The sequence below is a fragment of the Gossypium hirsutum genome, chromosome D03 (genome assembly GCF_007990345.1).
Source record: "Gossypium hirsutum isolate 1008001.06 chromosome D03, Gossypium_hirsutum_v2.1, whole genome shotgun sequence".
In the NCBI taxonomy this organism is placed as follows: domain Eukaryota; kingdom Viridiplantae; phylum Streptophyta; class Magnoliopsida; order Malvales; family Malvaceae; genus Gossypium; species Gossypium hirsutum.
Window position 1 is genome coordinate 50,872,579 of NC_053439.1, and position 15,609 is coordinate 50,888,187.

Genomic DNA, 15,609 nt, shown 5'->3' on the forward strand with positions numbered 1-15,609 from the left:
ATGAAAAATTCGTAACCTTAAAATATAATTGACTTAAGATTTAAGTACTTTCACGATTGATAAAACATTATTAAATTAAGCCAATAATGTATAAGCCAACAACTCAAAAAAGCAACCGATGGAAACTTACACTGAAACTTCAAGGTTCAAAGTTTCTTCTCTTCCTCCCAGTTGGCTACCCATGCCGTCATCAGCCAACCTTTACCGCCAGATCTCATATTCTCCAACGAAGGTGGGCTTCTCTCCCCCCCCCCCTCTCCCTCTTTGTCCTCTTCTTTCTCTCTCATCTATTTTCTCCTTCACCATCACCTCTTCAGCCAGCTACCTGCTGGTTACTGACCACAGGCTTTAGGGTGGTGGCAGCTTACTTGCCAGTTCCAAATGGTAACGGCAATTTCAGCACACCACGCAAATAAAAATGGATCTGATCTGGAACTAAAACTAACTACAAAAGCACACCAAGGCCATCAAAGTATGCTAAAGGAATAACGCAGTCACACACTGCATTGATTTTATTTTGCCCAATAATGGGTACCACTGATAATACGATCAATAACACCATATCATGGTATTTAACTATTGGTATCTAGTTCAGATGCTTCAGTTTGACGCATCATAACTGTACAATAAATCAGACACAACAGCTTTGCCCCAGTATTGAAAGAGAAGATAACATACATAACTTCACCTCCATCTTGCCAAGAAGGGCACGGAAGAATTGCGATGGTGCTACATTTGAACTACAAATTTTGTATGGCTATTTAAGCTTTGTCACGATCCGGTTTCCTTGTACAGGACTATATTTTAAATTTCAGGCCTCAACTTTCACCGCTGTGTCTATGGCATCCATGGAACTATTTTGCTGTGACCACAGCTGTGCATATCTTCCTGCCTTCCCCAAGAGAATGTCATGTGGTCCCTGTTCAACAACCTTGCCATTCTCCAGAACTATTATCTGAAAATAAAATAAAATAGAAACCCAGAAAAACTTGAGCACCATATAAACCTAGAAAATATATAACTGGCCTAGTTCAGGGATTAGTTTAAATGAGGATTAGGTTGGTTGAAAGTGATAATATTTGAGGAACCAAGTCAGATTGAGTAATTACAATGTTCAGTTCAACCCAAATATCTCACAGATTGTGACCAATTAACACAAAGCTTCATAATTCAGTGAAAAACCAATTTGTGTTTGTTTCTCTGCTGACGAAAGCAACTTTATTGTTTTGAAATAAGTTAATACCAAAGCACCAAGAACTAGATGAATTTAGGGCTCAATAGGTATTATAATATAAATAAAGACAGTTTTCACAGATGCTGCCAAATTACTAATTTGGTAACTACCCTGGAAATTGCTGAAACTATTTCAATGGCTCGCTACAGTTTACCTATAATTTTATATAAATATATATATGTTTCTGAACTACTCATCAACATAGTTGCCACAGAATCTTTGTCTATTGGGCACGGATAAGAAGGCATGAGGAAACAATAGAAACACTGGTTTGACGGGCTAAAGTTTGAGAAATTTTAAATGTTTTAGCCCAAAGGATGTAAGCAAATGGTAAAAACACATCATTCATGCAAATAATAAAAACATCCATACCTCATCGCACTGCATTGCTGTTGTAAGCCTGTGAGCAATGAAGATTGAAGTTCTATTATTTGCTAGTGACTTCAATGCATTCAATATCTCTGCTTCAGTTGTACTGTCAAGGGCACTAGTAGCTTCATCACACAACCTGTGAAAAGAAATGAACAGAAAATAATGTTCTGTATATTACAGAAAAAGGAAATAGGCTTTCCAAATTTTTTCTTTTTTTGTTGGCCTATATCCCACATCGCAAGTAGGTTCTTGGGGAAAGGATTAAAAAAGATTATATCTTTCAACTAACTGAGAATGACAGGACATGATCTTTCTATCCAGTGCAACCTTAATTCTCTTTGTTGGGTCAAATCCATTCGCATATGTAACAAACTCAAAATATGGGAATCAAACATTGTAAACCAATTATTTATCTATAATATATATAAAAGCGCGAGTTTTAAAGAACTTTTTAACTGACCAATATAACCTTTGTTTTTTTGTTTAATTACTGATTGTCATTTTAAATATATATTATTATTTACAGAAGTAAAGTAGTCAAGATATGCGTGCATAATATGTTATATCAAGGAGGAATGCTTACAAAATGGCTGGAGCTTTCAGGAATGCACGAGCAAGAGCCACACGTTGTTTCTCACCACCACTTAACTGGAAACGAAAATCAACTAATTAGATAGAATTTCTAGAGAGTACCAAAAGGCAATATATGGAAATGACTCTCTCCCATTAGAGTTCTTTGGAGAGGAATTTATCGTCAATATTGATTTATTGAATAGTGCATTTGATATAAAGATGGCAAAAAACCTGTACCCAACAAGTTCCGACTCAATCCAATATTCAGGTTTCTTTTTTGAAATCGGCTTTGGGTTGGAACAGGCAAATTTTTAGTAATGGTCTGGAGCAGATTTAGGGAAAACTCGTCCTGCCCCAGGATAATTACAAAATTACCGTTACATATAATATACAAATATTCAATAAGGTTTTAACGTAAGTCTTCCTCTTTTCCTTTCTTATGCAGCCTCTGTCTCCTTCTCTCCCCAACCATAAGTTTCTTTACTTATTCCTTTTTAATTTATTTTCCTTTCTTAATTAACCCAGAGATTATGTGCATGTGGTGCTTGAGGATTTTGAAGCTAAGAATTCTTTCAAAAGTGTTTTATTTGATTTCCCAGTCTCCCCCAACAGAAGTTTAGTTTTTATTTCAGACTTTCATATTTTCCCTAATATTGCAGATTGATCTTGTGAATTCCTCAAATGAGAACAATTCCAAAATTTGCTTTCAGTTTACAACTTTCATATTAGTTTGGTTATTGTTATAAATTTTAATATATTTGATATAAACTTGTATTTACAATAGCATACAGCACCAAAATTGTATAAAAATTTTGAAATTTGTCAATTAATTGTATAAAAAAATTAAAAATTGTGTATGTCGGGTCGGAAGCACTTAATTTTTTGGATTGGGTATAGATGGTTAATTTTATTTTTTATGTTAGGGTCGGGTCAGGTTCAAGGCATGTGAGGACTACATCAGGTCGGGGCAGAGGCAGGCAAAAAACTTCCCCACCCCATTGCCATCTCTAGTCAAGTAAAATTCCAAGCATTACACCCAAGAAGCCCTAATTAGGCATAATACCACTATTATGTGTCAAAACAATCATTAAGAGAGCCTCTTACCTTAAGCCCTCGTTCCCCAACAACAGTTGAATATTTTTCAGGGAAGTTCATGATAGTCTCATGAATTGCAGCCTGTTTAGCAGCCTCGTAAACCTATATAGAAATGACTTTTAGACTGTAAACAGAAGAAAAGAACAATGTAGTGAAATATGAGATTAACCTCTTCTTTTTTCGCTGAAAGACGACCATAATGTATATTGTGAAATATTGTATCATTGAAGAGTACCTGCCCATAGAGCACAATGGTGTTCCACATTGGTTTGTGCATAAATTATCAAAGAAAAAAAAAACACAAAAATTGCCAGCTGAACTAACAGTATCTTGTGGCACAACACCAATAGACTGTCGAAGACTATCTAGTGTTACATCTCGAATGTCTTGACCATCAATCCTGATCTGTACAGAGAACTAACCAGTGAGTCAAACTGGAAAAGGAAAATGCTAAATATCTTAGACCAAATAAATAATTTCAGGTCTTAAATGAAATGGCATGCAAGCTGTCACCAGCATGCAAAAAGAAAAGCTTTCCCAATGAGTAACAATTTGGAGTTTATATATGATTCAAATTTGTATACTCATTGTGAAGACTGTTAAGGTCATTAACTAATAATTCCCAAAATCGGAAAGACGCATTAGTAACTTATAATACAACTCAAAAAAAGTACTTGTTATTACACTTCCTGAATGAGCATCAAAGAACCTGAAGAGCAATCGCAGAATGGTTGACTTGCCTGAAAGTAAATTTAAAATTGATTAAATCAATGGTTAAACTATAATATAATACAAGAGCTTCAATATCAAAAGCATAATTAGCTAGAAGTCCCTTAGATATGGTTGCTGTAATTAGCGACTGATAATCAAAATTAAAGGCAAGTAGGAAAAAGACAAATGCTTTATATTGAAATTTCATGAACCACATAATCGACCAAATAATTGAAGCTCCGTACACTTTTCATACACCCAAAGTAGAAATAGTTTCCTCAAGTTATGCATGTATTGAGTCTTGGGAGTTTGAGCATTGAACAGATGATTGTTATGTTCCATATTGTTAATTTTAGATGGGTATCCAACTTAGAATCAATCAACAATAGGTTATGTGCCCAGGTTAGCCAATCTAATATAGGAAAGATTTCTTTTATCTCCACTCAGATTGGCATGAGTTAAAGGAAAAGGGTAACACCTGACCTAATACCATGCTAAAGGTAGAGAATTGAAGAAAAAGTTAAGTCTGGCAATATGGTAGTCTCCTAGGTATTTATATAGAATCGAAGTGTCTTGCACAAAATGTATATATGTGTTTGTGTGTATACTGAAACATCAAGTACAAAGGACTTAATATACCCTTAACCCAAATACTTGACACACCAAAGCAAATACCAAGTGTGTGTTTCCATTTGAAGCCTTACCACTTCCACTAGTTCCAACAATAGCCACACTTTTCCCAGCTGGTACAATAAAAGATATCCCATCCAGAATCTTTCTTTCTGCCAGGTAACTGTTACAATTAGAAAAAAAGGGGGGAGGGCAATTAAACACATCTAGTAAAAACCAACTCATGCTGAATGTTAAACTGAACTACTAAATGATGGAAAAGACTAAAAATTATGCAGAGAAACCAAGTGCGTATAGGTTAGTCAAACTTCAATGACCTTTCTTAACAGTTGAAGTTCATGATTTTTGTTTAGATTACCATAATGTATAAATATGAAATTGATTAATTTAACAAGTAATGATGAACTCAATCCTAATTATGATAATATATTACTTGCCAACATGTTAAGAAATCTAATAGGGTCACACATAATAGAACATAACTTGTGCAAGATTAAACTTAGCATAATTAAATTTGACTTAGGCCTTGTTTGATAAGGCATTGAAAAATTTCAGTGCATTTAAAATGAACTTATATTTCCAATTTGTTTGATAATGGATTTTAAAAACGACTTATTTGAATTTTTTCAACAAAAAACAGCTGAAAAAGTTGAATAGATAATGACTTGCTTATCACTTAATGCAGAAAAAATGAATAAATTCTTATTTTATTTTTTGAACTACATTTTCCTAAAAAAGTTATTTTTCAATGTTGAAGATGACGGGCTCAAAAAATGTTATAAAGGTAAAAATATGAAGTTTTTGATATCCAACATTTATTATTATCAAACAATATTTTTAAATTCAACACTTAATTTTCAGTAAAAATATCAAACAGTTTTTATAATTTATATTCAGTACTTATCAATTCCAGTATTAAAAGCTCAATACTTACTTTTTAAGACAAATAGTCAAAAGCACGAGCCATATTAAGAATTTAGTTTATCAAACAGTATCTTATTTAAAAAGTTTAAGACAAATAGTCAAAAGCACGAGTCATATTAAGAATAAGGCTAGGTCATATCCAATAAAAGGAAGGCTCTGGCACCTCTCTTTAATAAATTGACTCATCTTTTTATTTGAGCTCTACTTGGTATGAAGGATGGAAAGGAGTGAGATGGAAAATTTGTTAATCTAATGGTTAAACTATAAAGTAAGAAAGTAATTATGAATCTTAACCATTTGATTAACAAATTTTCCATTCTTACTCCTTTCCATCCTTCATACCAAACAAAGCTTTAATGTTTGAGAATTCTCTAAAGAGCAATTTGCATAACACTACTAGCATAGTGTTTTGACAAGCTTCCTCTCATCATCATTGAAGGTTCTTTTTTGTTGGTACGGACATGATCACTAGAAGCTGGATACTTCAACAGCTGATCGTTCACTACAACCTAACTTGGTGTTTCACGAACAAAGCAACCTGTTGCATTCTTTCATATATGCAATTAGCCTCGTATAATTGTATACCTTATCAATGTGACCTTTTATCTCTGATTATATTTATGAACAATTCCCGATACAGTACTGAGTTCATTTTTCAGTTCTAGCCCACAAAATGTTAATAATAATTTTATCAATATAGGCAAAATAGTAAAACAACATAATGACTAATCTTTTCCTTTTCTCCTTTTATGTTAGAAATATATAGACAGAGGAAAGCTAACATCTCTCCATTCCCCTTATTTTCCTTTCCTAGCCCCTCTCTCAGCCATACATAGGGTAACATCTAAACCACTAGATCCTAGCTCTAGTACAAGTACAACTACAGGCAGCTTGCCCAACATAATGCCTATCGACTAAACGCAAATGGTTACCTTTAGAACATGACTAACTGTAAAGATAACTGTTAATCACCTGAAATGCACATTGTCAAACAGAATGCTTCCCCCATTCAGCTTCAGAGGTTTTGTATCTTGCTTGTCACTAATCTCAGCCTTCTCCTGCAAAAGTTATTAAGTTGAATAATTTAGGTTAGGAGAGCAACATGATATGAGCCCTATATCATGTTGAATAAATTCTGAATTACTAAATTGAAATAATATGTGCTCTTGATATGGATCATGATCATAGGCATGATTATGGTTTATAAATAACCCAAACCCTCGGATTCTGATCTTACCCAATCCTATAGGGGTCCTTATTTTGAAAATTGGGTTGAAGGGCAAGGCTGTTATTTTATAAAAACTTTTGGGGTCAGGTTGAGACATTTTAGATAAAAATCCCCCCCACCCCAAGATAGTTGCTAAAATGCCTCTTTTAAATTTTCTATATACTAATTAGAATTTCTTAAGTATAAGATTTTATAACATGTATTTGGCTTAGTTTTGTAAAAATTAATATAATATAAAGCACTAGTAAAATTTTGAAGCGGGGCAATCAGAGTGGGAGGAAACTTTCCTCCTCAGGGTTAAGGTGGGGTTAAAATATTAAATAAAACTAGGTTCAGAGCAGGTTCAAATTTATACGTAAAAATAGGGTCAGGTTGCTTCGGCCCGCCTTGTTGCCATCTCTAGGCAAGATATCTAAAACAGAAAACAAAGCAAACAATTTTTTTTCCAGATTGTCTGATTTTTAATTATTTTTTTAAAATGGTTTCATAAACTAAGATTTGTGATGTTGCTCAACTCAGGAATAGCACTCGAAAACCAAATGAAGTGACAAGCATCAAAGGCAATATATCAAGGTACTCTTAATCTGTAGGAACATCCTCAAGAAATACCTCAAGTAATTGAAACATGGATTTCATGTCAACAAGACTCTGTATGGTCTCACGATAAACACTACCAAGGAAATTGAGTGGGAGAGAGAGCTGGAAAAGTAGCCCATTCACCATAACCTGTATATTCATATTTAAAAAAAGCACACATCACATTATTCGACAACTTGACTAAATTCAATTTCTTTTGAAAATTTCAGAAAAGAAACTTATGGGACAAGCACGGGCCAACAAGACAATAAAAGGTTTTACCAAATCACCAACTGTCATTTGGCCATTCATAATTCCATGTGAGCACAACACCATAGCGGTAGATAAAGCTGAGCTAAATATCACATTTTGGCCAAAATTCAGAAAAGCAAGACTCCGTTGTGTTTTCAAGGCAGCATCTTCATACCCTAGAAAAAGAGTAAAAAAGAAACAAGAGTAATAGAAGCAATATCAGACAGTGTGAAGAATGAAAACATAAATAGACCAACTTCACTTCCATTTTGTCAAACCCTATTTGTAAAGTCACTTAAAGGTTCTCTAGTAAATGAATAAAAGAGTCCTGCAGAGCTTGAAGAACCACACTACAAAAATTTATTTCACATAATAGTTTAGATAATGCCAAAAGCAGCCATCCTCTCAGCCAGATTTTCCATTCTTAATATCAGGTTTTACAGGTTAATGGTTCTACTATTTCCAGTTTGAGAGGAACTTGCACTTAAAAGTATTACAGTCAGCCTAAAATACTTACTCTTTAAGAACTCATCATACTTTTCAGCTTCAAAAGCTTCATTGTTGAAATATTTAACTGTCTGAAAGATAGGGCCAAAGACAAACAAGAAAACAGGTATTAAGGCGGGGCCATATAAAGGTAAAAAATCATTATCAAATACGGAAAAATAAAATGACCACTATAAATTAACAATAAAATTAAAATCTTCATAGGCGAGAATAAAGCCTCACCTCATAATTGATAAGTGAATCAATGGCCCTTGTACTTGCATCATTATCAGCTTTATTCATAGCTTTCCTAAATTTGGTTCTCCACTGAAAATTGCAAGAGAAGCTTATGCAAGTAAAAAGTTTCAGTCCTCAAACTACATTAAGGATCCCGAAAAAGGTATTGGTAAGAATCACAGTACCTGAGTCACACTCAAAGTAAATGCAATATATGCAGCAACAGAGAGAGAAGTTATCCATGCAAAAGGTGCTCCAAATTTGTATGCCAGTATACCTGATACCATAGATATCTGGAAGGATATATGTTAACCCAGTTGTATTTGTTAAGAAACTGCATAAGATCTAATGTACTAACGTTTAATCCTAACACTCTGACAAAGATATTGCAAAATGTTTAATATTGCGAATGGCAGCAAAAGTTCAGGTAATCATGGTGGGTAGGAGCATGTGAAAGCAGAAATTAACATCTTTAAATAGTAGATAGCTTATCAGAAGTTGAACCAAAATCAAACCTCTAAAATGGTGGGAACAACATTGAACACCATAGATGAAAGAATAAAATTGATTGCGCGGCTACCACGATCAATTATTCTATTTAGAGCACCGGTTTCTCGACTGCAAATAAGGTGAACAAAAAGAATCAGAAGCAGGAGCACAAAATTAATCACATAAGGTAAACTACATTGTAGGAGAGCCTGCTATAATGGAAGTGAGCATAGATAAACAAGCTATTTAGAAGGGCGAAAGGAAACAATGAAGTAAAGGTTAAAAGTCATTGTAGTGCATCTGAGATTGAAGGCAATACCTAAGATGGTACTGAAGATCAAGATCATGCAAATGTGAAAAGACCTGCAAAAAGAAAAAGAACATTCGCAAACTGTAATTGACTGAAACATGCAAAAGATGCAATCTTTTATAAGATGAGCAGTGTAATTACTAGAAATTCCACATACCTTCCTGGAAACAGAGCGGATTGTTCGTAATGCTACTTTTGAAAATACAGCAGTACGCAGTTCTGCCCAAATGTATAAAAAGAAAACAATGAAATAGAACCCTCAACACTACAAGAAAAAACAATGAAAATGACTTAATAGGAAAATCCTTTACATAAATAATGAACAAATGTATCACTGAACAAGATACCTTTTCTTAAGAGTTGCTTTTACAATGAAAGAATTGTGTCTTCAAAGGACAGCTTTTACAATGCAAGAGTTGTGTCTTCAACCTTTGAATTTTCTAGACAGTGTGAGATTTAGTTGGCCACCATTATTATGAACTAATAATCCTCTAGTAGTTTGTACTATACGTTAATAATTTATTAAGTAGCCTTTCATCTAAGCAACTAAAATTATTACAATAAGGTATTCTCTTGATTTGAACCATCAATTTGAACACCAACTCCTAGCATTAGTATTGAATATACTACTGTTTGATGTTCACTTTTAGCACTATTATGAGTATCTTATATTTTTTTTATCGAAACCAGGGTGTCCACCGCCTGTAGCAGTGACTAATCCCCTCGCCGAGAGTGCTCTCCAAAGAGGTAAACGGGCTAGCCATGAAATGTGCTCCATTCCCCTGGACAGGGATCGAACCCCCAACCCCATAGTTAAGGGATGAGGTGAGCAACCACCACACCACACCTCATGGTTAGTATTACTTATCTTGTTCATTATAAACATTTGCAAGATGACCCCCAAAATTTTCTTGTTGAAATGACACCATTTCTTATATTTACATGGTAGAGTTTCTATAATGTCCACAGTACTTTTTGACATTTAACAACAATAAACACCATTAATAGTATAAACCCATCCTCAGTATGCAATAGACCACACTAGTCTGCAAACAATTTCCTTTGGAAAGAGTTTTACCAGAACAATGTAAACACATAATATTAACTTATTTTTATTCATTGAACTTTCAAAGTTAGCGGTTGCTAAATCATTCTACCCGTCTCTAACATATATTATGATATGATTATGTAGAGTACAATCCTCCAAATTTATAGAAAACTTTTATTATGTATAATTGTCTCTTTACAGACGAAGTTTTAAAATACAAAATTGTATCTTTACCCTTTAACTTTCCTAGACAAAGTAGGATTTAGTTAACCACCAACATTAAACTACTCTACAAGTTAAATATTAATAAATTATATAAGAAGAGAAAAGCAGATACCGTTGAAAGCAGAAGCTCCGGTACGGGCAATGCCATAACCAATTAATACTGCAATAGGGGTAACAAAAATAGCCGCAAGAGTAGAGTCGGCAAGAGCAGTGGCATTGGGGGCGGTCAACCAGTCAACAGCAAGCTTGAAGAGGAAGGGAACCTGAACATTCAAAAGCTTAGCCCCAACAAGGAATCCCAGGGCAGTCATCACCCTTAAACGGAACTCCAAATTACCCTTCATCCACAAATAGCCCGCTAGAGTGCGCAGAATTTGCACGTCTGCAGCTTGTCTTTTCTCGGTACCAGATGATGCTTTATTTTGGAATTTGTCGTCATCGTTACTTGAGGCTGAAGATGAGAATGATAAGCGCCCGTTTAGTATCGAATCCTGTCACCCGAAATTTGAAGACCAAAAGTGTTACTAAAATTTTTTTAAAAAAATTAAGGGGAAAAAGAAGCTTAGATCGGGCTCAAAATTGACAAACCGGCTGCTGGTAGGGCGTGGACAGGGGGAAGAAGGAAGAATTGTTAACGCAGGCGTTAACATTAGTATATCTCTTGACGAGATTCCATGAGCATGCATTTCTAGGGTTGCAGGTGATGAGAGTGGGACTTTTCCCAAAAAAAGAGCTGCTACCGCCGCCTGTTGGGGTTGGAACACGGTTAAAATGCAAAGCGCCGGAAAAAAAGAGGGGATTATGGTCAAGTGCATCTTGCCGCAACGTTAGTTGCCCTCGTGCTCTCAAGCACCTCGATGCACTCAACACTTTCCAGCTCCTCATCATTCAACTACTCGATCAATCGATACTACTCAAATGTGCGATATTCAATATCTCACCACCACTATTGGATATTGGTGGTGAAAGTTGAGCTTCTGCGCCTTGGAATCTAAAATCTATCTAAACCTACTATAAAATTTGTTCCTATTCTGAATTTGAAGCAAAGTGGATGTAGGCTAAACTAACCCTTAGCCAACACTTTAAGCCACATACACCCGAGTCTTAAAGCCCTTCCACAATGGTTACATTATGAGCGTCAACCGTAAAAAGGTTACAAAAATTAGAGGGAATAATAGCATGCATAAACTAGAGGGAATAGCAACAAGGTCACATAGCATCCTTTCTCGACTAAACTACAGCGAGTCAAAACAAAAAAATCCTTAACTTTAGGCGATAGGGAAGCAGTCCAAATTAACAGCCATTATCCTACAAGACTAAACTAACTTGAAAATTGTAGCAAACTAAAAGCAACCCGAGAAGCAAATTTAACAATGTATAGCCCCGATTTCTCAAAGTGCCAAAGTAACTTATCTGGAAATGGGTTAACCAACAAGTGTAAAATACACGTAGCATCTATTGGAACAAGCAAACCCTTGATGAAATCCTTGTCCGAAGTCGTACCATTTGTATAAAGTATTCCACAAGCGCATAGAAACTCTATGTTTGGTAGAGGAGTGGACTCAATGAAAAAAGTAGAGTCATCGTCAAGCAATGGATCCATGTAGACACCAATAGGGCGACCATCCCAAACCTCCAATGAATACATCGCACCAACAAATCCTTGGCCACACAAATGCTATGCCATACAAATGAGAGATTAGTAGCCTCCTCGACATATAACAACTCATCTACACAAAGTATCTTGCTTTGAGAATATGATTAGGGGGAGAGTCCTTATTGGAGAGAATCCTCCAACATTGCTTGCCAACATTGCTTTTAGGCACCAAGAGCTCTCATTCTGGCTTTAGAGGGATGGAGAAACCATCCATAATAATATCTCAAGCCGCAAGGTCGTTTGCTTGAATGAATAGCATCATCCTAGTCTTCCAATATGAGTAGTTGGCTCTATTGAAGTATGGAAGCTTGGAGATAGAGTGAGATTCTCCAAAGAAAATTGACCCGAAAGTGGACGTCATTATTGTGGAGAATGTTTAAGCTTCTTCATAGATCTTCTCTTGATTGTTAGACCATCTTTAGAAATTAGCTCTGATATTAATTGTTAGCTCGATCAATCAACCGAAATAGTCAAAATAGGGCTGAATTGGCCTTTTAAAAATTTTGTGGAAGCAAAAGAAAAGGTATAGAACATGAATACAATAATTTAGAGTGGTTCAACTCCAATTGCCTAATCCATTACCATAGCTTTCCACAATTAGGGATTTTTTCAAATTCACTAATTTGATAAACCTTACAACTCCATTGAAATTTCTACCCAAATCTTAAATACAAACCCTCTCAAAAAAGCAAAAAAATAAGTTGTAACACCCCTCACCTATCCCTGTCACCGAATTAGGGTTACGAGATGCTACTATACAATACATAACAGAATCATGCTATATCATATTAAAACATTTCCATACATTGGTTAAATTATTAAACACAAAATCAAAATCTTGTTAATCATATCCTTATAGTGTTAAATCGAGCATACTAAAGCAAAACAATTTAAAAATAATTTAGGGACTTATTTGAAACATTTGAGAAAAGTGAAATAAAAATATTAAATAGGGGTCACATGACCGTGTGACAGCCTGATGTCATGTGAAGCCATTAGACATGGCCGTGTTGACTAACCGTGTGTAGGGATTAAAGCCGTGTGAGAGGAGGTACACGGTTGTCTCTCTAGATTGTGTAACTAACTGATGTTGTGTGTGCCAACTAAAACTTATATCACACAGACCACACGGTCGTGCCATAAACCTATGTATGGCACATGGCCGTGTGTCAGGCCATGTATCAGCCCGTGTGTACCTAATTGTCCCTTTTTCCAACAAGTCACCTAAACCAATTTCACTTAGGCCACAAGCAACATTATACCAACATTCAAACCAGTTCAAAACTCATTCAAACCAGTTCAAAACTCATTCAAACATACCAAAACCAACACATATTCATACATCCTAAGTGCCTAACCAGTATGCCACAATTGACACCGCAAATCAAGCATAAACAATTTCACATTCATCAAACACCAATCCATAAAGCATATGCCTATTATTTTAACCCTTGCATCTTATCACGTCCCAAAACTAAGCTTACAAAACATGATCAAAACCATTCATATATATATGTACATACTTGTTTACCAAAAGTACCAACTAAGCAAAATACACGACAATACCTACATAGCCAAAACACATCACAACTTGAATATATACATATGAAATTAAAATACCTACTACATGTCACTTATAACCTATACCAAAATGACCAAAATTCTACCAAGTCATTGAACGAATAGTATGAGCTCCAACTTTAACTTCCAACCGACCAAAACTTCCAATAATCTACAAGAAACAAACTCAACGGATGTAAGAAAATCGTTGTTTAGTAAGTTCATATGAAAAATAGCTCAAATTATTGAATATAATGTAACTTAAACATGGTACAATTAATTAAACAATCAAAAACACAATTTCATTAATTGCCTATACACATCACAAATATCATAAAGTTAGTGAATTAACATATGAAACATATCACTTAATCATTCTCATAAAACATATACAAATAATCACACTTGATAATATACTTCAACCTTCACATGTCCATTAGCATTTCATGTTTATATTTCATGTGATCAATTCATATACTCATTTTGTATATCCATTTCACATATCCTTTCTCACCATATGAACCATGGTGAAATAACATTGGATACGCGGGAACAATGCTCACACGGGCTGTAACGGTAAATGCTCACACGAGCTGTGAAATGTGCCTACTCACACGAGTTGTGAAGAATCTGCAATGAATGTAGAATCTTAGCCATCGGTAGGACATCCAAGACCAACACCCAAAACAGTAAAAACCCTAATGACATGTCATTTGTATCTTAGGTATTCACAAGGTTCATATGGGCCTTGATTCATTTCCATAACATTTAACTACTTATGCATTACTTTATCACATGAATTCAATTATATAATTTTTCATTTTCAATCATAACCCTCAATTATAATATCATTACAAATTGATCCGTTCCACAACTTAATATTTACTATGCAAATAAATCCAATCACAGACATACATAAATATTTATTAATTCACAAAAATAGAAACTAAATCAATTTTATTCACTATACGAACTTACCTAAAATGAATCTGCAACAAACACAATACCGAAGACTACTCAGCAATTTTTCCTTTTTCGCGTTAGTCTATCAATTGATCCGTTTCTTGATATGCACACCTAGAAGCTTGGCCAAACCTTAAACATGCTTAAAAATTGTGTAAACCGTGGTGGAAAAGAATGAAGAAGAAGATGACAATCTTTTTCTTTTGTTTATGTTAACATATTTACCTATTTACTAATTTACTAATTTACCCTTAAAATTAACCTTAAATTTAAACCAAATCATAACTTTAACCGTCCATTATAATGACTAGTGGTATAATTAACTAATAAGGCCATTCAATCATGTTTCTTTATCCATTCAACACATTTAAACTAACAGCAATCAACTTTTTCAGCCTTTATGATTTAGACCTTTTTTTTACCTAATTAACCAACCAAACATCAAAATTACTGAACCAAATTTAATATGACACTACAGTAGACTTGTAAATATTAAATAAATAATATTTACTGACCCACTAGTCGAAATTGTGGTCTTGAAACTATCGTTTCTAACACCACTGAAAAACGGGTTGTTACATAAGCAAACAAAAAAACAATCCTTACAAGATTAAAATGCTTGTCAATTAAACACTAATACAAATAAAATACTTGAGCTAATAGAAAAAAATAAATGCTCACCAATGTATACAAGTAAAATATAAAGATTTGGAATACAAAGGTTGATAGGATAGCTTTTTAATCTTTTAGCACTCTCTTGTTGTTTTTGAACTTTTGAAAGTTGGTATTTACACTCCCAAATTGATTTCCAACCGTTGTGGTTGTTGCAGAATTGAATAGAGTCATTGGGGTGTAAAAATCAGTGCATTGATGTCACATGTAACAACAGGTATCAATACCTTTTGATGGGTATCGATACTTAAAGCATTTAATATTCAATTTAATGATCGTTGGCCCTTTTTCATTTTAATACTTGAAGAATTTTACCGATACTTGATTAAAGGTATCGATACTTTTTTATAGGTATCGATATTCGAAC

General features: G+C 34.5%; 1 protein-coding gene across 1 annotated transcript; it reads right to left on the minus strand.

The window, feature by feature from the left end:
- Positions 1-475: 475 nt before the first annotated feature.
- Positions 476-11,633, minus strand: LOC107927104 (ABC transporter B family member 25, mitochondrial). Its single transcript, XM_016858081.2, has 19 exons — positions 10,979-11,633; positions 10,503-10,881; positions 9,275-9,336; positions 9,127-9,170; positions 8,834-8,936; positions 8,504-8,611; positions 8,325-8,408; positions 8,113-8,173; positions 7,626-7,771; positions 7,377-7,493; positions 6,512-6,597; positions 4,690-4,778; positions 3,959-4,014; positions 3,599-3,679; positions 3,444-3,509; positions 3,284-3,376; positions 2,190-2,254; positions 1,607-1,742; positions 476-955 (listed from the first exon to the last, which is right to left on the minus strand). Exons 1-19 carry the CDS (start codon positions 11,276-11,278, stop codon positions 812-814), a joined length of 2,220 nt encoding a protein of 739 aa, XP_016713570.2. The 5' UTR covers positions 11,279-11,633; the 3' UTR covers positions 476-811.
- Between the last annotated feature and the right edge of the window lie 3,976 nt (positions 11,634-15,609).